Raw genomic sequence first — 27,879 nt, 5'->3', positions numbered from 1 at the left:
CCCAGCACTAAGTCCTGAAGTGCGGCCTAACTTCACTAAGGCCTTCCCCCACCCAGCACTAAGTCCTGAAGCGCGGCCTGCCTGCACTAAGACCTCCCCCCCCAGCACTAAGTCCTGAAGCGCGGCCTGCCTGCATTAAGAGCCCCCCCCCAGCACTAAGTCCTGAAGCGCGGCCTGACTGCACTAAGACCTCCCCCGCCAGCACTAAGGCCTGATGCAGGGCCTGACTGCACTAAGACCTCCCCCCCAGCACTAAGTCCTGCAGCGTGGCCTGCCTGCACTAAGGCCTGCCTCCAGGGACACCAGCCTGCTGCTCCACTGGGCAGGAAGGAGAAGCCAGCACCACTCCTTGCCCTTTAGAGGCCGGGTGCCCAGCCCACCCCCGTGAGAGCGATGAGGGTGGCAGGAAGTCAGGAGGAGGCTGGCACCCGCAACGCTCCGCTGGGAAGAAGCCAGGAGGGTCAGGATAGAAAGCCGGGTTGGCAAACACTTGCTTCCACTGAGCTGAACGGAGGAGCCCTCCTCAGGGAAGACAGACTGGTGGGGGCAGCAAGGGGTGGGGAGGCCCAGCTTGGGGAGAGGCCCCGGGTGAGCGCAGGCGAGGGCCCGGAGAGGGAGCTCCGGGGAGGTGGAGGAGCTTCCAGAAAACCTCCCTGGCAACCAGAGCCATCCATCAACAAGGGGCTCCCAGAACCCAACAAAGGTGGAGCTCAAGAGGGCTTGTTGCTGAGGGTCTGAGCCTGCAGGTTCTTTCTGGGAGGCCCACCTGGCACAGGGCAGAGGCCTCGTGGTACAGCTCGACCAGCCAGGAGACCAGCAGACAGGTCCAGGAGGGAAAGGCCACTCAGAGAAGCCACAGCTGATGTGTGAGGCCCAGTCTCCTGCGGAGGGTGACCCTGCACCCACAGCTGCTCTCCAGCAGCACCCCGGCAGCCACAGCAGGCCCTCAAGCACTATTCTTAATCTGCAAAGTAGGCCACCAGCAAGTTAATCTACTAAATCACTGAACTCTAATTTACTTACACGCACACAAACACACGTCCTTGAAAGGCTTACGATGTTAAGACAAAAAAGGTAGGATATTTCACACCATATCAGAAATTAACTCAAAATGGATCAAGGATCTCTATTACATTTCTAACATGATAAAACTTAGAAGAAAACATGGGGGCAAATCTCCATGACCTTGGATTTGACAGTGGACTCAGATATGACACCAAAAGCACGTGAAACAAAAGAAAAAACATAAACTGGACGCTACCAAAATTTAAAACTTTTGTGCATCGAAGGACACCTGTATCAAGACAGTGGTAAGACAACCCACAGAATGGGAGAAAATACTGGCAAATCATAAAAAACCAAACCCAAACACGTTGCTGTCAAGTCGATTCCGACTCACAGTGATCCTATAGGATAGAGTAGCGCTGCCCCATAGGGTTTCCAAGGCTGTAAATCTTTTACACAAGCAGACTGCCACGTCTTTCTCCCGCGGAGCGGCTGGTGGGTTCCAACCGCCAACCTTTTGGTTAGTGGCCAAGTGCTTTAACCACTGTGCCACCAGGGTTCCACTTGAAATCATGTATCTGATAATGATCCAGTATTCAGAATACAAGGACCCCTGGCGGTGCAATGGCTAAGTGCTCGCCTGCTAACTGAATGATTGGGGTTCAAACCCACCCAGCAGCTCTGAAGGAGTAAAGACCTGGTAATCTGCTCCTGTAAAGATTACAGCCTATGGGGCCGTTCTACTCTGTCACACGAGGTCGCTAGGAGTTGGAATCTACTCAAAGGCACACAACAATAATGTCCAGAATACATAAAGAACTCTTACAACTCAACAACAAAAAGACAAGAAATGTTTAAAACAAGCAAAGGATGTGAATAGACATTTCACCAAAAAAGATACACAAATGGCCAATAGGAACGTGAAAAGATGCTCAATATCGTTACAGAGATGCCAGTCCAAACCACAGTGAGATACTGCTACAACCCCGCTAGGACAACATGATAAAAAGAAACAAGTGTTGAGAAGGATGTGGAGAAACTGGAACTACTGTGCACTGATGGTGAGAACAGCAAATGGTAGAGCTGCTATGGAAAACTGTTTGGTTACCGTAAGACCCGGCAATTCCACTCCGACGTATAGAGGGCTGAATGGACAAACACAACATGGCATGCACATACAATGGAATATTACTCAGCCATAAAAAGGGATGAGGTTCTGATATCTGCTACAACCTGGATGAATCTTGAAACCATGGCGCTGAGTGAAAGAAGCCAGACACAAAAGGCCCCATGTTGCATGACTCAACTTATATATAATATCTAGACGAGGCAAAACCATAGAGACAGAACACACTGGTGGTTGCCAGGGGCTGGGGGGAGGAGAGGAATGAGGAGTCAAATCTTAATGGTACACGGTTTCCTTTTGGGGTGATATCTTTTGGAACTAGATAGAGGTGCTGGCTGCACACTGTGAATATACAAAATACCATTGAATTGTTTGCTTATCTAAAATGGTTGTTATATGAATTTCACCTCAATATAAAAAAAAAGGAGGAAATAAAAATGATGAACTGTTTTAAAAAAGACAAAGAAGGAGGACTGAGAAGAAATGCACTGTCTCAGTCACCTAGTGCTGCTGTAATAGAAATACCACGAGTGGATGGCTTTAACAAAGAGAAATTTATTCTCTCACAGTCCAGGAGGCTACAAGTCCAAATTCAAGGTGCCAGCTCCAGGGGGAGGCTTTCTCTGTCGGCTTTGGGGAAGGTCCTTGTCGTCAATCTTCCTCTGGTCCAGAGCTTCTCAGCGCAGGGACCTTAAGCCCAAAGGACGCACTCCCACCCTGGTTCTTCATTCTTGGTGGTATGAGGTCCCCTTGTCTCTCTGCTCACTTCTGTTATATCTCAAAGAAAAGTGATTCAAGACACAAGCTAATCTTGTAGATGGTGTCCTGTCTCATTAACATAACTGTTGCTACTCCCACCTCAGTAATATCGTAGAGGTAGGATCTATAACACACAGGAAAATCATATCAGATGACAGAATGGTGGACAATCACACAATACTGAGAATTACAGTACACTTTGGAGGGACACAATTCAATCCATGACACCCACCGAATGTTAAGAGTGGGGATCTCTAAGTGATAAATTCTTTACTCTTTTCTGCCTCTTCCCAATTTTCTATTATGAAAATGCATCATTTTTATCTAACCTCGACTCCCATTGGACTCCTAAGTCCTTTCTGGTGCTCCTCCCACTTTCCCCAGGGAAGGAGCTACCTTCCATGTGGGCCCACCCACCTCTGCTTCTGCCCCTCCAGCCAGCCCTCCCGGCTCCTCCACAGAGCAACTCTTGAGCTGGAACTGGGACCCCCCACTCCCCCACTGCACTGCCTGCCTGCACCCCTTACTGACTGCAGCTTTCTACGCTGGCCTCCCCACAGGTGGGCACCTCCATGCAGAGCCAGATCCAGCTGCTGTTCGCCAGCTCAACATCCGAAATGCCATCTCGACTCTCTTTTCTAATTGGCTGTTTACAAGGAGGCTCATGATTTCATATTGTTTGAACTCAGGTACCTGGTTATGTTATCAGCGTTTAATGTGCTATCAGATTCCAGCTGCTGATATTTTTAGGACATTGGTCTAGTTATTGATCAAGAGGAGCCCTGGTGGCATAGTGATAAGAGCTTGGCTGCTAACCAAAAGGTCAGCAGTTCAAATCCACCAGCTGCTCCCTGGAAACTCTATGGGGAAGTTCTACTCTGTCCTATAGGGTCACTGTGAATCGCAATTGACTCAACAGCAATGGGTTTTTTTTGTTTTTGGTATTGATCAAGAACCGATGGTACTGAAGGAAGAAGTTCAGGCTGCACTGAAGGCACTGGCGAAAAATAAGGCTCCAGGAATGGATGGAATATCAATTGAGATGTTTCAACAAATGGATGCAGCGCTGGAGGCACTCACTCATCTACACCAAGAAATTTGGAAAACAGCTACCTGGCCAACCCACTGGAAGAGATCCATATACATGCCCATTCCAAAGAAAGGTGATCCAACAGAACATGGAACTTACTGGATAATATCATTAATATCACACACAAGTAAAGTTTTGCTGAAGATCATTCAAAAGTGGTTGCAGCAGTACATCAACAGGGAACTGCCAGAAATTCAAGCTGGATTCAGAAGAGGATGTGGAACAAGGGATATCATTGCTGATGTCAGATCGATCTTGACTAAAAGCAGAGAATACCAGAAAGATGTTTGCCTGTTTTTATTGACTATGCAAAGGCATTTGACTGTGTGGATCATAACAAATTATGGATAACATTGCGAAGAATAGGAACTCCAGAACACTTAATTGTGCTCACGAGGAACCTGTACATAGATCAAGAGGCAGTAGTTCGAACAGAACAAGGGGATACTGCGTGGTTTAAGGTCAGGAAAGATATGCGTCAGGGTTGTATCCTTTCACCATACCTATTCAACCTGTATGCTGAGCAAATAATCTGAGAAGCTGGACTATATGAAGAATGCAGCATCAGGACTGGAGAAAGACTCATTAACAACTGTGATATGCAGATGACACAATCTTGCTTGCTGAAAGTGACGAGGACTTGAAGCACTTACTGACGAAGATCAAAGACCACAGCCTTCAATATGGATTACACCTCAACATAAAGAAAACAAAAATCCTCACAACTGGACCAACAAGCAACATCATGATAAAGAAAATACTGAAGTTGTCAAGGATTTTATTTTACTTGGATCCACAATCAATGCCCATGACAGTAGCAGTCAAGAAATCAAATGACTTATCGCATTGGGCAACCAGTTGCAAAAGACCTCTTTAAAGTGTTAAAAAGATGTCACTTTGAGGACTAAGGTGTCTCTGACCTAAGTTATGGTATTTTCAATCGCCTCATATGCATGTGAAAGCTGGACAATGAATAAGGAAGACCAAAGAAGAACTGATGCCTTTGAACCATGGTGCTGGCGAAGAATATTGAAAATACCATGGACTGCCAAAGAACAAATAAATCCGTCTTGGAAGAAGTACAGCCAGAATGCTCCTTAGAATCGAGGATGGTGAGACTTTGTCTCATGTACTTTGGACACGTTATCAGGAGGGACCAGTCCCTGGAGAAGGACATTATGCTTAGTAAAGTAGAGCGTCAGCAAAAGACAGGAAGACCCTCAACGGGATGGACTGACACCGTGGCTGCAATGATGGGCTCAAGCATAGCCATGATTCTGAGGATGGCGAAGGTCTGGGCAGTGTTTCGTTCTGTTGCATGCAGGGTCACTGTGAGTCAGAACCAACTCAACGGCACCTCACAACAACAACATTGATAAGTGAGGCTCATCTGTAATTCTCCCCCACCGCCCCACTGTCAGTCTGAGGCTCAATGGTGTCTAGTTTCATAAGAATCTGGAAGCTTTCTCTATTTGTGTTTAAAGAGCACTGTGTTATCTGCTCCTTAAAGGCTACCCGTGTAAGAATACTGGTACCAAAAGGCTGGGAGACAATGGTAACATGCTGATCAGGGCGGGAGTGGGTGGGAGCTTCACTACTCTTGCTCTTCTCTATTCCCCAACTTTCCTATAATGAGAAAAAGTGGAATTTGAAGTAAGAGTTCTCTCTGAGAAGTCTGCGGTGGAGCCACCTGCATCTGGGGGCGATGTCTGGAGAGCAGGTTTTCTTGCTCTGCTTCTTGTATGGCACGTGAGTTCTGATCGTTGGTCTCAGGACGAGGAGTGCCTGCTAGCACCAAGCGCCAGCCAGCCGTGTGGCCCACCTTCCTCTCTTCCAGCATGTGTCAGCCCTTCCGGCATGAAGGCTGGCAGGAATGCTTAGCTGGTGGGGCTTTCAGACCCAGTTACAGTGCTTGGGACAGCTGCCACCAAGGGCAGCAAGCAATCTCTCCACGCCTGTTCGGTATGTAGCTAGGACTCAATCATCTTACAAAACCCACTGAACTGTGAGTGAAGAAAACAAGTGCTAAGTGGAGTGCTTTAAAGGCAGGACTCGATGCAGGAGAGCCACTCAAATGGATGACCCGGATGGTGATGAGAACTGTCAGCCGGGGGAAGGGGCCTCAACTCAACACTGGGCAAGTGCCTCCTTTCAGGAAAATGAAACTGGAAACTTCTTACTAGCGTGGCTCAGGCAAGAACAATACCATGATCCTGCAAAAATGGACCCTGCACTCAGAAGACAAAGTCCTGGACCCACAACAACAGATCGGCATGTGGGTAGGATTTAGGTTAAGCTACAACAAAATGTCCCCAGTAAGTGGGATTTCCTAGTCTTGTCCCATTACAGGGATGATGCTGTGCAGTGAATTACTATTATACGGCCCTTCCAGCCACGGTTCTTGTAACTCCTACAAAATGACTGGGTGGGATTATGCAAATAAGGTGCTTGTGGCCTACCAAGGGGATTGGACAGTCTGCTAGGTGTATGTAACGCTTGTGGGGGGTAGGTCCATGCCAATAAGGTGTATAGAAACCTTGTAGGGGATTGGTCAGTTTTGCCACCCTGCTAGGCTTAAAGGGAGCCAATCCCAGAGGCTGACAGAGGTATCTCACTACCATCAAGAAGAGCCAGGAACAGAGTGTGTCTTTTGGACCCAGGGTCCCTGTGCTGGGAAACTCCTAGACGCAGGAAACAGAGAGAGCTGTAACACTGGAGAAGGTGTGAAATGGTGAGAAGCAGTGGCAGCAGAACCAGGAGACCAGTGCAAGGCGGTGCAGTGGGCTTCTGGCCCACAGAGCAAGAGAGCTGAGAGCGCCTTCAGGCAGGAGGCTTCTTGGCAGAGTGGGGTGCCTCTGGACACTAATCAGGAGAGCTAAAGAAAGAGCTATAACACTTGCCCAAGAGGAGCCCATCTTCAGGGGGCCAAGAGGAGCCCATCTTCAAGGGGCCGAGAGGAGCGTGTCCTCGGGGGGCCGAGAGGAGTCTGTCCGGGGGGGCCGAGAGGAGCCTGTCCTAAGGGGCATCAGAGGAGCCTGTCCTGAGGGGGCCGAGGGGAGCCTGTCCTGAGGGGGCTGAGAGGAGCCTGTCCTGAGGGGGCTGAGAGGAGCCTGTCCTGAGGGGGCCGAGGGGAGCCTGTCCTGGGGGGACCGAGAGGAGTCTGTCCTCGGGGGGCCAAAAAGAGCCTGTCCTCAGGGGGGCCGAGAGGAGCCTGTCCTGAGGGGGATGAGAGGAGCCTGTCCTCAGGGGCTGAGAGGAGCCTGCCCTTAGGGGGCTGAGGGGAGCCTGTCCTGACGGGGCCGAGAGGAGCCTGTCCTAGGGGAGCTGAGAGGAGCCTGTCCTCGGGGGGCCAAGAGGAGCCTGTCCTTGGGGGGATGAGAGGAGGTCATCCTCAGGGGGCCAAGAGGAGCCTGTCCTCAGGGGCCGAGAGAGGCCTGTTCTCAGGGGCCCGAGAGGAGCCTGTCCTGAGGGGGCCGAGAGGAGCCTGTCCTCAGGGGGCCGAGAGCAGTCTGTCCTCAGAGGGGGCCGAGAGGGGCCTGTCCTCGGGGGGCTGAGAGGGGTCTGTCCTCAGGGGGGCCGAGAGGAGTCTGTCCTCAGGGGGATGAGAGGAGTCTGTCTTCAGGGGTGCGAGAGGAGTGTGTCTTCAGGCGGCTGAAAAAAGGCCTGCGAGGCCTCGAGGAGCTGAGAGGTGGCCTGCACTGATGATGGGAGGGATGTGCTCTCCACTTTGAGGGGGCTTTCCAGACCGCCTATGCGTTTCCTGATCCTGAGCCCCAGTTGCACCTGTTACTTCCCTAATAAACCCTGCAATTGTGAGTATGGTCTGTGAGTTCTGTGTGGCCATTGCAACAAGTTATCGAACCCAGCAGAGAAGCAGAGAGTGCCATGGGAGGGATGGCTGGTATCAGAATTGGTAAAAAGGACGGAGAGTGGAGGTATGTCTGACCTCTACCTCCTAAGAATCAGCTTTGGACTGAGGCTGATGGTGATTGTCTCCCTTCCTCCTGAAGATAAGAGAACCTCTGACGCCATGCTATTTTTATAGGAGGGATCCCCTTCCTGGCCTCTGCAGCCAGGGCTGCGTCGTCCTCCCACTCCCCGCCGCCCACTGCTCTGTGAGTTTATGCCTTCTAGAAGGAGACCTTCGATGAGATGGACTGACACAGTGGCTGCAACAATGGGCTCAAACACAGCAACGATTGTGAGGATGGCGCAGGACCCGGCAGTGTTTCAATCCGTTATACACAGGGTCGCTATGAGTTGGAACCGACTTGATGGCACCTAATAACAACAACGTAACTGTTTTATTTCCCCCCGAAAAAAATCTTTCATGAATTTATTGACTCCTCTACCAAATCAGTTAACTCTTTTCACTCCTCTCTTGTTCCAAAAAGGATTTCAAGGCCTGTGCCAAGTGAAAAGGACTAACTCACCTCTGAGTTAAAAACCACAAGCACAGGTAAAAAATTTTACAAGAGAAAAAGAGTTATGGTTTAAACTGAAACAAGCCTGAGATCTGCAAGAATGAGGAAGGCGGGCTCGGGACCCAGGCAATGGCTCGGGGTCTGGGGGGAGTGTCTGGCCTGGTGCCTGCTTCTCCCCATGAGAGCTACCCTGGTCCCCCAGTCCTGGGTCCCCACCCCCTGGTGGCCTTGGAGCTGCCTCCAGCCTACCCCTTTCAGCTGGGGGAGGGGGGCGCGATACTAACCCAGGGGCTGAGTGTGCTCTCTGTGGGAAGAAGGGCACCAGGCTGGCCTCCTAGGAACCGTGAGAGGTGCACACAGGATCCCACGTGGCCCCCACCAGGTAGGTCACCTGTGGGGGGCAGCGATGAGCTGGGGGGTCCAAGACTGCAGGGCACACTACCCCTACCACCGTGGCCCTTCCTCCACCAGCGCCCCCGTCCCTCCTGCTATGTCTGTGAGCCAAAACCAGTGACCATCAAGGCCACTCAGCACCAAGGCCCCCCCCGCCCCCGTCTCTCCTGCTGCATCTGATCTGAAACCAGCGACCGTCACAACCACTCAGCCTCTAGGCCCCGTTTCTTCTCCTACGTCTGTGAACGAAACCAGCTTCCGTCACAGCCACTCAGCCTCTAAGCCCCCCGTTTCTTCTCCTACGTCTGTGAACGAAACCAGCGACTGTCACAGCCACTCAGCCTCTAGGCCTGCTCAGAGGCCGTGATGTAGAGAAGCCGCGCACAGATGTCCCTGTCCCTCTTCAGTGGGGTGTCCCGGCCCCCTAGGAGGGGATCTGAGCACTGAGAGCTGGGCGTGGGGAAGGGAATGGGCAGGAAGGAGGGGAAGTGTGGACGGGGGCATCGCTGAGGTGGGTGACCACTGGGGTGGGGATGCTGGATGAGAACAGGCAAAGACTGGCCTCGTTCTCAGGGTCTGAGGTAGCGCCTCCCACCGGGGAGTGGACTGGACCAGGCTCCAGGCCTCCTCTTGGAACAGCCATGACATCGCCCCCGCACGCAGAACTTCTGTCCTGAAGGAATGGATCCCCCGAGTCTGTCACCGCCTCTGTTTGTGCCTACTGGAGCCCCGGCTTCCTCTTGTACAGGCGACCACTTCCCCTTCTTGAGATGCTCCATGGTGTGCTGTGTCCTCATCCTTCTCTTCCTCACTGCTGCCCCTCATGAGGGCACACTCCACCCCCTCCCCTGACCACCTTCCTCCCCACTCCTCACTTTCCCAGGACCCGTCCATACTGGCGCCCACCAGATCTCTGTGCAGAGAGCAGAGAGCAGAGAGCCAGCTGTATGCTCCCGCCTCGGCCTCTGCACAGTCTCCCCTCCAGGGACACTGGTCTCCCATATCTGACCTCCCTGGCCCCTGCACGCTGTCTCTCTTGCTCCAGGGATGCTGGCCTCTCCCACGTCCCCGCCCAGCCAGGCTGGTCCCACCCAGGAGCGCTAGTTGTTCCGCCCGCCTGACCGCTCCCCTAGACCTCTGCGAGGTGACCTTCTATTCATTTGGCTCTCAGTCCACCGTCACCTCCTTAGGGACGCCATCCCTGGCCACCTGATTTCAATTAACAGTGCTTCCCTGCACAGCGCACACTACGTGAAATAAAATTAAAAATCAGGCATCTTACTTTGATTTCCACGGGTTTCTCTCACCCACGAGCCCAAAATTAACAGTAAAAGCCTGAACCACCCAAAAAAACCACAAAAACCGTAAAGCTATTAACTAATTCAGGAACGGCTAAACTACTTTGCAGCACAGTGGTGAAGTGCTACAGCTGCTAACCCAAAGGTCAGCAGTTCAAATCCACCAGGCACTCCTTGGAAACCATGGGGCAGTTCTACCCTGTCCTATAGGCTCACTGTGAGTTGGCATCGACTCTGTGGCAGCGTTTTTTTTTTTTTAAACTACTTTACAGCATCGTTAGTTTTTTAAGGAGTGTTAATAATAAGGAAGCTGAGGTCAAGTTTAACAGTGATTAAATCTTGTCTAACCCCTTTGTGACAACCTCTGTTAACCACAGCTAGCTCAGAGTTTATCTAATGCAAACAATGTAACTTTAGGTAATTTCCCTTGCTTCCTAAGAGACGAGGTACCTTTTATCATTTTAAAACCTCTGGCCTACACCTAAAGATTTGTGCAAATGAATCATCCCCCCCCACCTCAGGCCAGAGACTCCCTAGTCACCTGAGGTCAGCCTAGGGGGAGGGGCAGGGTTCAATCAATCACATTAAGATTAGCCAATGACTGAATTTCTGTTCTCATTCCTCCTCTCTTTACAAGCTTCACTGTAACCAGCCTACGATAAATCCTGTGTATTTTTAAAATTAGAATGGTCTCCCTCTATGCATATAGAATAACTGCTCTAATAAACCCTATGTTTTAATTTCTCTGTGCTTTATTTATTTATTTATTTAAACAACTATGGCATCTTCCTTCTGCGCTCCGTACCCAGTGTCCTCCAGAACAGAGACCGGGTCTGCACTGTTCCCTGCCATGGCACACAGTGGTGCTCAATGAAGACCCAGTGACTGTGTCTCGAGGCCCTTGGCCTCTGGCTGAGGGGAGAACAGGGCTGGTGTGAACCTGGGCGCGTCACTGGGTAAGGCCACAGTGAGCATCACAGCCGCCTCCGGAGGCAGGGAGCGTGGCTCCTCCCTGCTCTACAACGTGAAGCTCCAAAATGCTAAGTCGCAGTAACCAACCTACGGTCCCCGGTGGGTAAGGGTCACCTGGCTCTGCAGAGCCGAGGACCAGCTCGGAGCGCACCCAGGCAGGGATTCGCGGCGCGGGGGTGTGGCAGTCGGAGTCTGCACGGCCCACATCCCGCGGGAGCTGAGCGTGGAGTCGCTGCGGGCGTGGGGCCTGCACTGAGGGCCACGAGCCCGGGAATTGGCCTGAGCTGAGCCAGCCAGCGGCATCCGGGCGCCAAGGCCTGCCACGCGCCAAAGCCCCCCATGCTCGGCTGGCTGCAGTGAAGCCTGCCCACTCCCCTAAGTCTGTGCTGGGGTGGGGGGACCACTTGACACGTTTTCTATGTGACAAATTCTGGGGGGCTGTTACCTGCTGATAGGGAAGGGAGGCAGGGAGGGGCCGGGGGCTGGGTATGGAGGGGTCCCTGCAGGCAGCACCTGTCGGGGGCTGGAGCAGGGAGGGACCATGGAAGGCTGAGAAGAGGCTCGGGAGCCACCAGGTCCCTGATGGTTGCTGTCCCTTGAGGGAGCCCTGGAGGGAGAAGGCCCCGTGTCAGCTGAGGACAGTTGGTACGGCCTCGTCTCTCATCAGCCTCCACACCGTGGCCACCTCCCAAGAAGGTGCCCGAGTCATTCCCTCCCTCCCTCCCCTCAACAAGCGTCCTACTGCGGGTCTGGCCTTTGTGACCCCTGGACCTGTCTGGCCCCCTGCTCCATTCCCCCTTCCAGTGTATCTACCTGGAGCAGCACAGAGAGCCGGCCCAAGGGAAGGGCTGCCCGGGCGCCTCAGTGAAACACCGCCCCCCAAGCACAGGCTGGGCACACACTGATGTCACGTAAGCACAAGCCAGGAAACCTCACCCAGGCCCTGCCCAACAGGACACACATCCTCACAGACCACCCAGCAGGTGACAGAACCAGTGTGTCTGGGATCTCACTTCCTCCAATACCTATAAATACGTGGCAGGTGACATGCTCAAGTTCCTTTAACTCAAGGCCGTCCATTTCAAGGAGGGTGTGGGATTTAGGTTAACTTCACCCAAAGAATGTGGCCTTTGCCCTCAATTCCTGAAAGCTAAAAACTTGGAACTTAAGTGTCTTCAATAAGGATGTAGACCACACCTAACAGGTTAGGTGAGGTGATAAGGTGCCTCTAGGTTCCTCTAGGGTGGTGGCTGGCCAGGCCAGAAAGATCTACCATGTAATTCCTCCTGATTGCCTCATGGTATCGACTAACCTCAGGGGAGAGGGACTGGAGTTTGTACTATATAATGAGACTCCCAATAAAAGCTCTGGACACGGAAGCTCCACTGGCTTCCTGGTTGGTGAAGTCTACTCATGCATGTGGGAGGGCAGCCCATCACTTTTCTGGGATGTGGAAGATCCATGTTGTGAACCCTCCCAGACCTCGCCCCGTGTCTCTGTTTCTATTCTTTTTTCCTACAATAAACTGTAATCTTAAGTATAGCATATTCTTTGAGTTCGGTGAGTCATTCCAGTGAATTATCGCACCCAAAGGGATAGTGGGAGCCAGCAGGTCAGAAGGATGGGGCTGGGAGCCCCTGAGCTTGCAGCCCGGGGGTCAGAAGTGAGCGGAGCCTCAGGAACTCCAAAGCCCGTAGCTGGCAGCTGAAGTCTCGGGCTGACTTGGCCGTCTGAAGGACTGTGTCCTTTAAACTTGTGAGATCTGACCTAGCTCTGGGTGACTAGGGTCAGAGGAAGAAATGCTGCACGGGCAGCTGGTATCAGCACTGAGAAGTGAAAAGTAGATATATTAGATTTTTTAAATTTTTAAATTTATTTTGTTGTTGTATCTTATATTTAATTTTCATTTATATTTGATTTGCTCCACTCACAGGGAAATAAATCCTGTCTGTGACCGACTTTGAGAGCCAAAAGGGATTCTCCATCAGGAGACTGTGTAGGAGAGAACCCTGGACATCCCACTGGACAGCCTGGAGCCAGAGCTGGGAGGCCGTTGTTATGGCAGCCTCAGGGAGGCCTGAGGTCAGATACAGAAAGGGCTGAGACACAGACTCCAGCCTACAGCATGTTTGTGCGGAAGCGTGAACTTGGTCCTACACTGTGCAGTGGTTTCTTTTTCACCACCAGCTTCTCCCTTGTGCCCCTGCCTGTCCACACGAGACATATGCCCTCACCAGAGCCCCCAGCCTCCCTCTCCTCTGGCAGCAGGGACCACTGTCCACCTCCAAACACTATTCCCACCCTCCAGGCCTGCCTGCCGCCTCCAGACTCATCTGCCCGCCCGATCCTCCTAAAGCAGCTTTCCAGAAGGCTTGGGCTTCCCCGTGCCAACACAACCATGAGCAAGCCTCTTGCTCTTCAAGCACTTCATAATTTGGACCCAAACTATGCCTGACCGCAAACCTAGAGTAAAAAACACTGGTCAGTCGTGAAGAACAGGAAACATGGCTACCACAATCACAGTTTCAGAACATGACACTCATCCTCAGGACTCGCTGTGTGGTCTGGAGCTTCTTCCTGGGGAGTAAGTGGGCATGTACTCTTCTCTCTGCCCAAGCCTGGGACAAGGATCAAGAGCTGAACGGTGCAAAGACCCACACAGGGCTTGGTGCACGGTGGACACACACCAGACGGACTCCCGGCTGGCCTGCTTGCTCTGCTCCAGCCAGAACAGCGTCCTAGCTGTGCCGACCCCTCCTCGCCTCTCCCTCAGGCCCCGTGCCTCAAGGTCTCGCCAGGTCTCTCAGTGAGCACACACTGATGTCACATGAGCACGAGCCAGGAAACCTCACCCAGGCCCTGCCCTTCTGTTCTGCCTGTCCCGACAGTCCAACCCCCATATGTGCGTGGGGGGCACTGCAAGGTAGTGAGAGAACCAGCTCGGCCCTGTATCACTAGCTGTGGGATCCAGACCAACGTAGACCCTTGCCAGAAGGGCTTGCCTTTCTGTGGTGACTCCCTGGTGCCCAGGCCACAGCAGGACAGCACAGCCTCAGGGCTGACACCTCTGCTCCAGCTACTCCACACGTGGACCGGTTCCCCATCCACACCGTGAGCACCCTGAAGCTGGCTCTAACCCAGCACAAGGGCATACTGCACAGAACACAGCAGGCACTCTGGCCGGCTGAGACAGTGCTGTGGGCAGACAGCGCTGGTGCAGGCCCTGTTGGGCAGCCCGGCCCTGCAGAAGCACACCCCAGCACCCCACAGGGAGTCAGTGCACTGATGGACCGCGGGTATGGCCTTTAGCCACCTGCTACAGCCAGACATGACCCCCACGACCGGGGTCTCCAGGGACGAGCATGGCTCATCTGGAAAGGAAGCTCCATTCTGTGACCAAGCAGACAAGAGCCTCCTTGAGCAGGGACACACTGTCTGTCTCATCACAGACAGACCTTGAGCCCAGGACTCAGCTCCAGCTCTTGCTGAGGCTGGGTGAAACCGCCAATGCCTGGCAGAAACAATGAATTTGTAGGGCTGGAGGCGTCTTCCTTTGGGGAGACAGAAACCCTCCAGCCAAGGGCATTCTGGACCCTCTGCCCTTTGACGATTCCACAGTTCCAAACCAGAGCTGCCTGGCAAGAAATTGAAAAATCCTCAAGAACTGCAACAAGGATCCAGGCCACCAGCAATTTCCACAGACGCTCAGAGGTGAAAGGTCTCCTGGGCATCAGTGGTGCAAACCCACGTTCCCAAACTCCCTCCTGGAATGCTCCCTGCACAAGGAGCCCCCACTTCACTCCATACACAGTCACTGAACAGCTTTTCCTGAGAAACACTTCTGCTCTGGTGATGAAAGCACCTCCTTACAGCCTCCGCCCACAGGCCTAGTCTGTCCCAAGGGCTCTCTGCCCTGTAACAGTCATGCGGACGGTATCAGGTCAGGGATACTGTCACCAACTCCCGTCTTCTCCTCTTGTCTTCCTCGAGACACCAACAGAGACGACTCAATCCTTGGGAGGGCACGGGGGGAAAGGTCAGTCCTCTTGTAAAATGCATGCTACAGAGACAAACGGATTCGGGTGAGGAGTAGCTGACAAAGGAGGGCTGGTCAGCACGCCTCACCCCTCCCCAGATGGGCAGAGTGGGCCGTGGAACTGTCACTGCCCCTAGCTATAGTGCTCTGGGGACATGTCCACCTGTGACATTTCCTAGCTGTGTGACCTTGAGAAACAATTTAAACTTTAGGAGCCCCCGTTAACCGGGACAACACACAGCAGAAGCAAGCAGGGCATTTTAATACTCGTGTCCTCCCGCAGAGGGAGACAGAGACCCTTCTCTTGCCTTGCGAGGAAGCAGGCCCCACGGCAGGAGGGGAGGCAGCCACACTGCACAGGGACCTGGCGCCGCTTGTCCTTGTCCGTGTAGCTGTGCTGCTGCCTCTGGCTCTCTCCATCAGGAAGAGGCGACGTGGGGACTGAGTCTTGTGCAGGACGCTGGGCTCCAGCCCCTCAGTCAAAGGGAGCACGAGAGAGAAAGGGGTCCTGGGCTGCAGAACGGGAGTGGGGAGGAGCTGCAAGGCCCTCGGGGTTGGTCAGCTGTCTCAGGAAGAGGGGAAACTGAGGCCCAGCACATGCAGGGGTCTGTAACAGACCCAGAACTAAACTTTAAAGCCGCAGGCCTCCTCCTACACTCGTGCGCCCCAGTGATACACCCTCGGCACTCTCCCGCTTCTTCCTCTGAGGCTGGGGTCACCTTCCTTCTGTCCCCAGCCATGTCCTGACACCCCTCCCTTCCTGCTGTGCCCCGAATCGTTCTGAACACATTTTTCGGGGTTGCACCGTGTGTGTGAGGGAGGCTGAGAGTGTGCAGTGTGGCAGATGAAGACGGTACTCTGATTTACCTGTGTAACTCCCACAACCTGTGGCTCCAGGAACCTGCTGGTCTCACCCACTGCCGCCAAAGATTGAGGTGCTGGGCTCACTGGCATCCCCAGGATACAGACTAAAGCCCCGGCTGAGGTCACCTATCCCACACGGAGTACCTGCCCAGGCTCTCCGAGGGATGCTGGGGTGTGCAGGCACATGGAGGGTGAGAGAAGACTCGCCTTCTAAGCAGATAAGACAGGTAAGAGAAGTTTCAGATCCCACCCTAACCCGTCCCTCCTGGGGTGGGTGAATGGGTTCCTGGCTTCCCTCACAGCAAGTCATGGTCTGGGAAGTCTAAGTGTGACAGAAAGGTCCAGAAAAGCCCAAATTAAGGTGGGTGTGCTGCCTAGTGGTCCCTTAAAGGGTGAGAACACAAGTAGCAGCTGGCAGGGCACAGGGTTAGTCTTCACCAACAAACGCAAACCTTCCTCCTCCTCACACTTGGGCCCACCCAGAACTGACCAATCACTGCCTTAGCTCCCCACCCCCCGCCCTCCTCTGAAAGACGACCACTGGCACCTCATCTGCCGCTCCCCAAGCCACAGCCGGGAAGGATTAGGCTTATTCCCTCCCACTGGGCCCGTCCCCCCTGCCCCCCGCCCAGATGCACAGGGCTGCCCCGAGGAACGTGCAGCCCTCCTGGGAGCCCTCTCCATCTGCCCAGGACTACCCTGGGTTTGCAGGCAGGGGTGCGGAGTAAAGGAGACCTGAGAGCTGGACTACCGCCTGCTTGCTCTGAGCTCTGGAAAGATACCATGAGTTTCTATACACCCTCCTAGCTGGTCAGAAACCCAGGTACTGTCGGTGTACCAGGCTCCTCAGTGGCCCTGAAGCAGCTTTTGGAACCTGGCCTCCAGGGGAGTTCAGCTCTGCTGAGTGGCCCACCTCGGTTAAAGAGAGCCAGGCTTCCTCCCACCTGTGCCCCTCCGCATCATGCAGTCCCCAAGGGGTATCCGGCATGAGGTCCTCAGGCTGCAGGGATTTTACGGGGTGTCTGGAGCTTTACACACCAGGAGAGCATGCTCCTAAATTTTGAAGCCTGACACAGGGAACTAGTTTTCAACTTGTCTAAACCCAAAACCAAACCCACTGCTGCGGAGTTGATGCCAACTCATAGCAACCCTTGTCTATATAAGAAAAATAACCATCTGAGGCAATTTTAACTCACACACACGCAAAACATAAAGGACGTGACTTTAGAATGAAGAGCAGTCCTTCAAATGCAGTAAATTTACCTGTATGAAAAACTTACTACCTTGTTCGTACTGTCCTCATTTTGCTTGCAGTGAGCTTTATTAACTGGAAACCGAGGACGGAGCTTTGGGAACCACCGATCGATGTCAGGGCTTGAGGAAATGATCACAATCTCACTTGCAAAAACCTCGAGTTCCTTCGAGGCTCAGAACTCGGAAGTAGGTACTGGTAACACTGTGACTCTCGGTCATGTGCGCAGGACAGAGTATTGCAAATGACTCAGAGACACACAGCGGCTTCACTCAGACCTAATTACAGAGGAATCGAACTTGCACAAGCCAGGTGACTGCAGTGGTTGCGGTTTTCTGTGATGCATGAACCCTCGGGTGAAAGCACGCCGGACAACAGGCACGTTTGACCCGAGGCCCCCACGAGGCGCGTCCCGCCAAGAAGCCCCTCCAGGTGCGCCTGCAGCCCGCACCTGGCCGCTCCGAGCCGCCACGGGCCGTGCAGACTCGCCTCCCGCCCGCTGTCCCCGCGCCGCGGAAATCTCGAGGAGTTCCCACCACTCACCGTCCGAGGGGGCCCGGCCCAGGGCGGCCGCCGCCAGCCCGGCCAGCGGGCGCCGCAGCATGAGAAGTCGCCGATGCCCAGGACGTCTGACACGCGCCGGCCCTCCCCCAGTGACGTCAGTGTCCGCGCCGGCCCCACCCCCATCCCCACCCCCACCCCCGCCCCGGCCCGCCCCAGAGACGCCAGTGCCGCAGAGGCCCCGCCGCAGTGACGTCAACTCAGCGCGACGCAGCGCCCCGGGTGACGTCGCGGGCCCTGCTGCCGGGGTACCCCGTGCTCTGGCTGTGCTGTGACCCTGTAAGTGGCTTTGGTCCGGTCCCTTCTTGTCCCGCCCGACAAGTAGGGGTCTGGACTGCTGGTCCTCGGGGCCCCTTCCGGGGCGACAGTGATAGTCGCAGGTTGGTGCTCAAAAGGCCCACCCGTCCGCCCTTTCCACCCCTTCGTGCAGGTTGGGGAAACAGGCTGCAAGGCGAAGGGCTTCCGCCGAAGCTTCGGGCGAGAGAGGGGCGGCCCGGGGCGGGCCGGAGTGTGCATCCCGTAGCGCAGACACCGCCCACGTGGAGACCCTTGACACCAACCTCTCAGGCGTTCGCCCGCCTTCCGGGCTCGGCTGCCTGCTGGCTTTTTCCTTATTTTGGGGGGGGAGGCAGGAAAGGAAAAGGGATGGGCCTCACCTTACGAAATTTACTAAACGGAATTTTCATTTTAGAGACAGCATGCCCATAAACCAAATCCATTGCCATCGAGTCTGTTCGGACTCATAGCGACCCTATAGGACAGGGAAGGACTGCCCCATAGGATTTCCCAAGAGCGCCTGGTGGATTCGAACTGTCGACCTTTCGGTTAGCAGCCACCAGGGCCCCATTAGAGACAACAGGAATTTTTTTCCTCCAATTTCCTACCGAGTTTGGGCTCCCCCTTTCAGATACCCTTCCTTAGTTAGAGAGACAATGCCAGAGAAAATCTGCCCTTCCCGACCATGAAAACTCTATTTCCCGGAGTCTGAATATTTGTATTTGGTATTTGAAACTCCTAGCTTTTCATCGTAGAAACCACAACGCAGAAACGGGGGATCAGGCGCTGGTAAAAGTAATCCCGAGCCCCAATTCCCTTTCTGTAAGTAGGTGTGATAATCCTTAGCTCATGGGATTTTTGTGATAGTTAAATAATCTTAGAAAATAAAGTCCACGCTCATATCCACCCTGCGTTCCATGCTCAGAACAGCTTCCGTGACTCCATAACTCCCAGGCTCTAACCCAGTGGAGTCTGCTGGGCGCTGCTATGTACTGAGAGTAGAACCTGGGCATCTGTTTTTTCAAAAAAAAAATCCATAGGTGGTTTTAATGCTGAATCTGGGCTGAGACCCTTAGAGATTGTTGAGAGAGACTGGAGAATGGCTTGGTGATAACATGCCTGTCAGACATATTGGGGTCTATGGCTTCATTACTGGCTGGGATTAAACAGGGATTAGCTAAATGTTTCCTTTTTTTTTTTTTGTTCTCTTGTTCCCCTGCCTAGCAGGTCACATACCAGGGCTAAGGACTGCCTCCACGTGCCACGGGGTCTCCAAGGAGGAATGGCGGCTGTGGGCAGCCTGTCTGGGTAAGCATGGACATCCAGGTGTCTTGGGATTACTGTCATGGGTCACCCATGTGAATGCCCACTTACCAGCCTTATGCTGTGCTGCCTTGGGGATACCTCCCTGAGCCATTGTGGTTTTACCTGGAAAATGTGGACAACTATACCCCTTGATGGAGCCCTGGTGGCACAGTGGTTAAGAGCTCAGCTGCTAACCAAAAGGTCGGCAGTTCGAATCCACCTGCCACACGTTGGAAACCCTGTGGGGCAGTTCTGCTCTGTCCTGTTTGGTCGCTATGAGTCAGAATTGACTTGACGGCAGTGGGTTTGTTTCTTTGTTTTTAATACCCTGACACGATGTTAGAGAGAAATAGAAATGACTTGTGAGTACTTAGTAAAAAATAGAGGGTGGTGGTGATTGTTGTCCACTTCCTATTCAAAGGTTGCAGCCCAGTGGGAGGAAGCATGGGCCTCCCTGCTATCCCACTGGAATTGCTTCCCCATCTGCCCTTTTCCCCTCAGCCCTGGCCTCCCCAAAGTGGGGAGTGCAGTATAGGATCACAGTGTTGCCACAGTGAAAACTTGGAGCACAGGTTTCATGTGACTGTGAAATTGGGAGAGAATCACGTGGTACCTAGAGCTATGGTTTGGTGTGATGGTGGAAAGGGGGGTTGGGGCTTCCGCGTTCCCTGGAGGGCTCTTGTCCTGGGACAGATCTGTGTGGGAAATGCTGCTGATGGTTGGAAAACATCCACCATCTGTCTTCAAGGCTCATCTTCAGCCCCTCTCCCAGGAAGCCTCTCCCGGCCTCCGGCCCATGTTCCCTGGAGCCGCTCTCTTGCAGGCCCCCCAGCTCTGCAGGCGTGGGTCCTGGCCTGACTGTGTCCTTCAGCTCTGGAGCTTACACAGTGTTTGTTTTTCCTGTCTCCGTGCTTCTCATGACATGCTGCTCACGCACTCTTGAAGGCAGGACCTGGACTGCTTCAGCCAAAATTGACTGAGCTCCATGCTGGGGGTCTGGGACTTAACAGTGACTCTGATTCAGTTCTTGTTCCCAGGACCTCACAGTCCAGTGGGAGAGATGGACACACAGACCAATGCAGGGTCATCTGGGATAATGGTGTTGTGCGCAGTGCAGGGTGTGGGGAACCCCCAAGGAAGGTGGAGTCCCAGGCCGAGGAGCCGCACGTGTGGCTGTGTTTGTGGAATTGTAGGGCACTCAGGCTGGCTGCTTGTAGAGGGAGAAGGTGGGAGCGCAGCGGGGTGAAGAGACCGCAGAAGCCGTATGGGCAGCTCAGGAGGTTGCATTTTATCCCGAGAGCAGTGGGAGGTGTTGACCTGATAGAAGCAGACTGAGTTTTAGAGACACTGTTGAGAGTATGGAGACGTGAGTGACAGCGGAGGGACCAAGGGGCAGGCTGTTTGGACGATCTGGGCTAGATGGGACTGGGGTATACCCAGATGTGCGTCGGGGAGAGGGAGCTTGAGGAAGGGAGGGAACTGGACATGGTGGTTTATGGGTTAGGGGCATCAGGGGTGACCATGGCCAGGGTCTTCAGTGCCTGGCCGGAGAGTGAGGCCACTTCTGGGATATGAGACGGTTCCAAGAACTTCTGGCAGTGTTTCAGACACCTGGTTCCTCAGGCCTGGGGGGAAGGGATAGACTGGAATGCCTGGGAGTGGGACTCAGTTCAAGTTTGGGTTAAAGCCTGAATCTCAGAGCCAGAACAGACTTTGGGGAGTGCAGGGCTGGGCCGACCTCATTTTTGGAATGAGGAGGCTGAGGCCCCCTTGTGGATTCGTGGCAGAGCTGGGGCAGGATGCCTCCGTCTCTCCTGTCACTTCAGAGTACGTGCTTTCTGCTGCGTGTCATCTGAGGGCGGACTGCCAGCCATGGTCAGAGGCTAAGTGGGCCCCACATCTGCTTTCCCCTGGAAGCCCCATCCTGCTCTGTCCGTGTCCAGGGGACTGGGCCAGCCAGCCAGGCCTCCCTAACAGGTGGGCTGTCTGAGGCCTTTGGGCTCCCAGTGTCTCCTGTGTCCTTGGGCATGTGAAGAGCCTCACGCACTCCCCCTCAGCGGCCTCTTCCGGGCAGTGGGGCAGGAGTGGCTTTGACCACAGCTTGCAGCTTTCTCTTCCCCGCCCCCGGCACATGCTGGCCCTGACCTGGGTCGCCAAGGACTGTTAGTGTCATCATGCACGTGCTGCCACAGCTGGGACAGGGCAGGCGAAAGGAGGCCCCAGTCCATCCACTGCCCCCCCCCAGGACTGTCAACGAGGCGGCCGTCACAGCCCGGACTGCTCATCTCTCTTCTCGGGAACCTGGCCCTGGTGGCCTGTACCCGGACACGTGGCCGCGAGTCGATTCCCACTCCTGGCGGCCTGTACCCGTACCCCTGGGCGCGAGTCAATTCCCACTCCTGGTGGCCTGTACCCTTACCCGTGGCCGCGAGTTGATTTCCACTCCTGGTGGCCTGTACCCGTACACGTGGCCGCGAGTTGATTCCCACTCCTGGCGGCCTGTACCCTCACCCGTGGCCGCGAGTCGATTCCCACTCCTGTGGCCTGTACCCGTGGTTGCGAGTCGATTCCCACTCCTGGCAGCCTGTACCCTTAACTGTGGCCGCGAGTCGATTCCCACTCCTGGCGGCCTGTAGCCTTACCCATGGCTGTGAGTTGATTCCCACTCCTGGGCGGCCTGTAGCAGGCTGTTCCACGTTCGTTGTCACTGCCGTCTGCGTGGTGCTCCCTTGTGCGGCCAGCGTCCGAGGCTTCTCCCCGCACTGGTTAAAGGGATCGCCCACCCCTTCCCCATAGGCGTGTCTAATTTTCCTGGGAACCCTGACATACTTACCGATGGACTCGCTGCTGTGTCTTCCTGCAGCCTCCTGCGGCGGGGTCTCGTGCAGAGAGCTGCCTCTTGGTCCTGCCGCCTGCACACCTCCCACGGGCTGGCTGACTGCCACAGGGCCTCGTTCACGAGGCTCTACAGACAGGCCTACGCACGCCTCTACCCCGTGCTCCTGGTCAAGCAGGACGGCGCCACCATCCACATCCGCTACCGGGAGCCACGGCGAATGCTCGCGGTAAGGCCAGGCCCCGGGCTCTGAGCCGGGGTGGAGGCAGGTGGAGGCCCATGAAGAGAGCTGCCCCAGAGGACCTGCTCTTCCTGGGGCCCTGGGCCAGCTGGCCTGGAACAAACACACAGCTTGAGACCACCAGACCTGTCTGTGGCCGCAGTGCTGCAGGTCAGTGGGGAGGTGGCAGGGTTGGGTCGACGAGGGCTGCTGCATGAGGAGAAGCCTATTGAGACCCCGAGCTCGCTTCAGAGCACCAAATTCAGACGGGATATGCCCCAAAAAAATCAGATTCTGGGGAAACAATCAGGAAAAAATTTGCTTAAGAAAAAAAGCCTTGAAGGGAGAAGCAAAACAACAGAATGTGTAAAATTAAACTGCAAGAGAGAAAAAAAAATTCATGTAAAACAGAGACTTGGGAAATTGTCATCTCGTAAGAATTTGTGCGTTCAGCTCAGCCCAAAGCCGGCCTTTGCCCCGGCGTAGCCCCCTTCTCCTGAGGAGTTCCGGGGGGGTGCCTCACGGCTTCCCCACTTCCCCACAGATGCCTGTCGACCTCGACTGCCTGTCCCCCGAAGAGAGAAGGGCTCGCTTCCGCAAGCGTGAGGCCAAGTTCAGAGAAAAGAAGGAGGAGCCGGAGCTCAAGGACAACTTCGATATGGAACGCTACAAGCGCTTTTGGACCAAAAAGTGACTGTTCGTTGGACTGTCCCGGGAAGGGAGTCGTGCAGGTGGGGTGGGCTGTCTGGTTTCAAAAGTATAAGTTAGAAGCCCCCTACCACCTCAGTCTGGCGTCTGCTCCTTCTCTCTGCGCTCCCAGCAGGCTGAGCTGCCCCCCGCCCCGTGCAGAGCGCTGTGCGAGGCTGCCTGGTGCCGGGAGCTTACCCCCCGGGCTGTGAGCGTGGGGCACTGGGGGAGGCATGTTCTGCTGGAGGGGCCCAGCCAGCCACTTGTCAGCTCCCACTCGGGCCGGCAGCACTTTGCACTTAAAGTTGACAGGGCTTGTCACAGAGTCTGTGACCTGCCTCCTTTCTGTCACGGGTTGGCTTCACACACAGACCCCAGCTTCCTCCCAGACCCGAGGAAGCAGTTTCCAGCCGTTCCAGCTGCGGCCACCACTCTGCCCAGGCCTGGGGGCTGGTGTCCTGGCTGGGCCCAGCTCTCAGGCTCCCGGCAGACCTGGAGGGCCTCCCAGGCCACTGGGACGGCTGGGACGTGGCGGTGGCCATCTGTCAGAGGCTGCCTTCCCACAAGGTGGCCACGTTGGAAGGTGGCGGAGGAGAGCGCCCAGCGCTCACTCCCTGCTCTGACAGGGCCGCCACTTCCACCACTGTGCGTCTTCCCACCCCTCTCCTCCACCGCCTCCATGAGAAGACATACTGCCGGCTGCAGCTTTTGTCCCTGTAACGGGCCCCTGTCCATCCCGTCCCCTCCCGCCTGCTCAGGCACCTCGCCGCAGTGAGTCCCCCTAGGTGTTGGCAGGGCTCCCTGACCGTCGCCATCGCTCCCCGTAGCAGCCAGCCTCCTCAGGGCCGTCCGCACCACCGTCTCCACTTGCCGTCCTGCTTTCGTCAAGCTTTCGGCCCGTCCCCCGACCCTGCTCTTGCCAAGGTCAGAGGCGACCTCCACGTTGCTAACCCAGAGGTCAGCTCACAGCCCCCATCTCCACGTTGGCCCCTGGTTATCTTACCTGGTCTCGGGACTTCTAAAGCTGTCTGCACCTGCAGCCTGGGCCCCCGCCCTGCACCCGTCCCTGCTCACACCTCCAGGAGGTGCAGGCTCCCTCCGGCTCACTGGTCTCCTGCCCCAAGTCTCTTCTCCTCAGGAAGCTCGTCCTCACAGCGCCTCAGTCCACAGCAGTGGGACTTTCCTGGCCCTCATCCCCGTCTGTCCTTGGGCACACCCCGCGTCTTGTCTCTTACCCATGTTCAAACACTGCAGCTCTGCCTTCCCGATCCACCCGGGTCCCGCCACAGCCCTACTCCACATCCATTCCTGCTGCCTGGTCTTCGGCACTGTCACCTGGGGGCCACCGCAGTGGCCTCCCCCCAGGCCCCCTGCTTCCACCCAGTGCTTTCAACATGTGCACGGCTGCCAGCGGGCGCCTTTCCCTGTGGGCCACCACAGCACTCCTGGTCCTGTCACTAGAGGAAGACTCTAGTCCCAGCTGTGGCCTTGGGCCCTGCACCCTCACCCAGCACCTGCATCCTGCTCTTCCTCACTATTGCCTCTGCGTGCAGTGCTCTTCTCGCCAGCTCCCCGTCCTCCCTTTTGATCCCCTGGGGGACGACGGTACGTATGTACACGTGTGTGTCCCCAGCACCTGGCGCAGGGCCCAAGAGGTGCTCGATGGGTGTGTACTGAGTGAATGAGATGGAGGGGCCGAGGCTGCACGCATGGAACAGAAACTGGGCTTCTAGGAGTCAGCTGGGTACCTGCTGGTTTACATCTGACACTCAATATGTCAGAGAAAACATTTACAGATACAGGAAATAATGTAAGCACAGGGGACCCATCCTGAGTGTAAGCCCGTCAGTCTCGCAGTGAACAGAGCCGGCACATGGCAGCACCCCCTGCCCGCCTGCCCGCCTCCTGCCCCTCTGACCCCAGGGTCGCCACTGCTCTGACATCTGACAACACAGGTCAGTTCCAGTGGCTCAGAAGAAAGTGACCAGGTCCAAATGTGCCTCAGACAGGTCACTTGAGGGAAGGGGTAGCAATAGGTGAGCCTGGAGAACGAGATGGACAGTCGAGGCTTCTGCTCTGGCGGGCGGTGGTGGTGTCTGAGCCGGGAGCCCTGGACGCATCAGGGCCGGGCGCGTCAGTGCTGTCAGATATGCTGTGTTGAAGACGGAGAGGTCCCGGGGCAGGTCTGGAGCTGCAGGGACTCGTCTGACACCGCCAGAGTGGGCCGGGCCACACGGGGACAGTGACGTTGGGAGAACAACTTAGGGGAGGAGTTTGCCTTCTTGGGCCACATGAGAGGAGACAAAGGCCCGAAGGTGACTTGGCAGCCGTACGCGGCAGACGATGTGTCGGAGGCTCGCTGTTACGGTGTGGGACCCCAAAATGAAAGGGCAAGCGAGGCCGTCTGAGAAGGTGGGGCCAGAGAAGTAGGAAGAGAGCCTCGCTGTTGAGAAGGGCAGCTGGGACCAGGGCAAAGGAGTCTGGTGGCTTTTCCGCCCCCTCCCTCCCCAGGCCCGCCTTTCTTCACGCTGTGCCTGTGACGACACCGGTTACACAGCTGAGCCCGTCAAGCTGCTGATTAATCGGCGATGTCATGACGCGGGGACTCACTGAGAGCCCTGCAAAGGTGTAATGACTGGGGAGGGGTGGGCTGTGCATGTGTGATGAATGGCGTGGGATGTCTGCGTGTGTGCAGGTGCAGAGGGTGTTACACACTGATCCCCAGGATGTACAGCACACAGTGTGCAAAACGCACAATACTCTTCACTGTCCATTCCCTATGAACAGCTGATTCTCAGAATACTTTGGTTGAGTGTCGCCGAACTCTTGTGTATGCAGCCAACCTGTGGTTTTAATTCAACCACAATTCGGCAAATAAAGTAGCATCCTAATCCACTAACTGAATTTATTATCGTCAAATCCCCGTGTGATCTACTGTTACTCTATGGTGGGAAATGAGATGCTTTATCCAGAAGTATTTTTACATGATTGTTTTAATTCTGCTGTTGACAGCTGCAGCCAATGATTTTACAGTGCCAAACGAAGATTTTAGGAACATTTTCACACAACCTTAGACTCCAGACTTTCTTCTCAGTATTGCCCCATCAGAACAAAATACAGTTAAGTTTGGTTTTGAATATTCATTATTAAAGCCACAGTAATTTAAGGTAAACGGGAGTGTATTGACACATACCTACCGTGGTGGACACCAGCTCTTTTAAAGCAACAGGTAAGCCGACTGGTGCAGGCGCTGGCAGAACTGGGCACCAGAGCGAAATCGCGAAGTGCCAGGTTGTTAGTGCAAGGTTTGCCGTGCTCTTCTGTGATATCCTTAATTATCTTCATCTTCATTTTGGTGGTATGTCCTGTTAGTCTTGCTGTATTGAACAGTTGACCTCTCCGATTCTCTTGTGATTTTATTGCCCCTCAATGCCAGGTAAAGCCTATTACGTTGTACTAACCCACGGACTGTGCACTAAACTGGGAATTGAACCATTCATTTTACAAATTTTGAACTTTACTATGGTTTTAGAAACACAATATTCCTTAACAGTTTGTTCGCAGAGAAGCCTGCCCAGTCACTACCACCATTTGGAGTTCCTAGGGAAGTGGGACATGCTTTTTTCCTGTCACTCTTAAATGGTGAACTGTTGCACAGTTCTTACATCCTAATTCACCTCCTTTTATTTCCAGCCCTTTGTATATTTCTGTAAACATAAATGATTGTTTTTCATTCCAACAATCTGGAAGCCCAAGATTATTTCTTCCTTTGAGTAGCATGGTGGTTTTTCTTCAAAGATGGGTTGTCCAACAGGTTAGATGTGGCAGTCTGCTTCTGTAAGGATCACACCCTTGGAAACCCTATGGGACAATTCTAATCTGTCCTATAGAGTCGCTATGAGTCGGAATCGACGCCACGGCAATGTTTTTTTTTTCTTTCTTTTTTTAATCATTGTTTTCTGTCTCTGTTTTCACCTTTTCGACGTTCAAAAAACTTAAATCACTGTCATTTTGGCCTTTTACGGATCAGATTCTGAAATACAATTTTTTTGTTGTTAGCTGCCAGTCGTCTCACGGCAACCCCGTATGTTACAGAGCAGAACGGCTCCACAGGATTTTCTTGGCTGTAATCTTTACGCAGCCGTCGGCTGCTAACTGACAGGTTGGCGGTTCTAACCCACCCGGCAGGGAGAGAGACCCCAGGGCCTCGGGCACACGGGACAAGGGAGCATGCGGACTGGCGCTGGGGGCGGGACCTGGGGCGGGTGACGTCACCGCGCACGACGCGACCGAGCGCAGCGGAGCGGGCGGTGGTTGGGGACGCCGGGGAGGGGCCCTGTGCGCCTGACGTCACCCCGCACGACGCGGGGCCGTGCGCGCTCGCAGGGGCGGCCAAGGCGGCCGTGGGGGCGGGGCGCGCGCAGCCCGGGAGGCTCAGCTTAGGGGCCCGCGCTCCCGGCCTGGGGCTTGGCGGGGCTGGCCGAGGGCGCATCTGGGTGTCTGTCCGTCCCCCGCAGCACCCGCCGGCACCATGTTCGGGTCCAGCCGAGGCGGCGTCCGCGGCGGCCAGGACCAGTTCAACTGGGAGGACGTGAAAACCGACAAGCAGCGGGAGAACTACCTGGGCAACTCGCTGATGGCCCCGGTGGGCCGCTGGCAGAAGGGCCGGGACCTCACCTGGTACGCCAAGGACCGCGTGGGCCCGGTGGGGCTGAGCCGCGAGGACGAGCTGGCGGCCGTGCGGCAGGCCGAGCAGGAGGCCCTCATGGCAGCCC

At 54.8% G+C, this 27,879-nt stretch overlaps 3 protein-coding genes across 4 annotated transcripts in view; 2 read left to right on the top strand and 1 right to left on the bottom strand.

Moving 5' to 3' along the window:
* Positions 1 to 17,869, bottom strand: part of GUK1 (guanylate kinase 1) — a 26,125-nt gene extending 8,256 nt beyond the window's left edge. The window contains exon 1 of one of the 2 annotated variants that reach the window (XM_023739052.1): positions 17,763 to 17,869. In XM_023739052.1, coding sequence (XP_023594820.1) covers positions 17,763 to 17,823 — 61 coding nt within the window. In that variant the 5' untranslated portion in view covers positions 17,824 to 17,869. Of the gene's footprint in view, positions 1 to 766; positions 813 to 17,762 lie in introns of those variants that run through there. The other variant, XM_023739053.1, reaches the window with a different exon arrangement.
* On the top strand, positions 17,836 to 23,188 carry MRPL55 (mitochondrial ribosomal protein L55). Its single transcript, XM_012557990.2, has 5 exons — positions 17,836 to 17,877; positions 17,940 to 18,160; positions 19,284 to 19,364; positions 22,225 to 22,426; positions 22,962 to 23,188. Exons 1-5 carry the CDS (start codon positions 17,836 to 17,838, stop codon positions 23,109 to 23,111), a joined length of 696 nt encoding a protein of 231 aa, XP_012413444.2. The 3' UTR covers positions 23,112 to 23,188.
* Positions 23,189 to 26,365: 3,177 nt separating this feature from the next.
* The window catches only part of CUNH1orf35 (chromosome unknown C1orf35 homolog), a 5,296-nt gene continuing 3,782 nt past the window's right edge, over positions 26,366 to 27,879 (top strand). Inside the window, exons 1-2 of the mRNA XM_023739051.1 lie at positions 26,366 to 27,266; positions 27,622 to 27,879. Of these exons, the coding sequence (XP_023594819.1) occupies positions 27,636 to 27,879 (244 nt within the window). The 5' untranslated portion in view covers positions 26,366 to 27,266; positions 27,622 to 27,635. The remainder of the gene's footprint in view (positions 27,267 to 27,621) is intronic.

This window comes from Trichechus manatus, unplaced genomic scaffold (genome assembly GCF_000243295.1).
Source record: "Trichechus manatus latirostris isolate Lorelei unplaced genomic scaffold, TriManLat1.0 scaffold00128, whole genome shotgun sequence".
Taxonomy (NCBI): Eukaryota; Metazoa; Chordata; class Mammalia; order Sirenia; family Trichechidae; genus Trichechus; species Trichechus manatus.
Note: the sequence above shows the minus strand (reverse complement) of the source record. Positions and strands in the feature narration are given on the sequence as shown.

Coding starts and splice junctions, on each gene's coding strand:
- MRPL55 (XM_012557990.2), top strand. CDS start 17,836: ATGCCCAGGACGTCTGACACGCGCCGGCCCTCCCCCAGTGAC. Junction 19,365..22,224: donor GCTGTGGGCAGCCTGTCTGG/GTAAGCATGGAC, acceptor GTCTTCCTGCAG/CCTCCTGCGGCGGGGTCTCG. Junction 22,427..22,961: donor AGCCACGGCGAATGCTCGCG/GTAAGGCCAGGC, acceptor ACTTCCCCACAG/ATGCCTGTCGACCTCGACTG.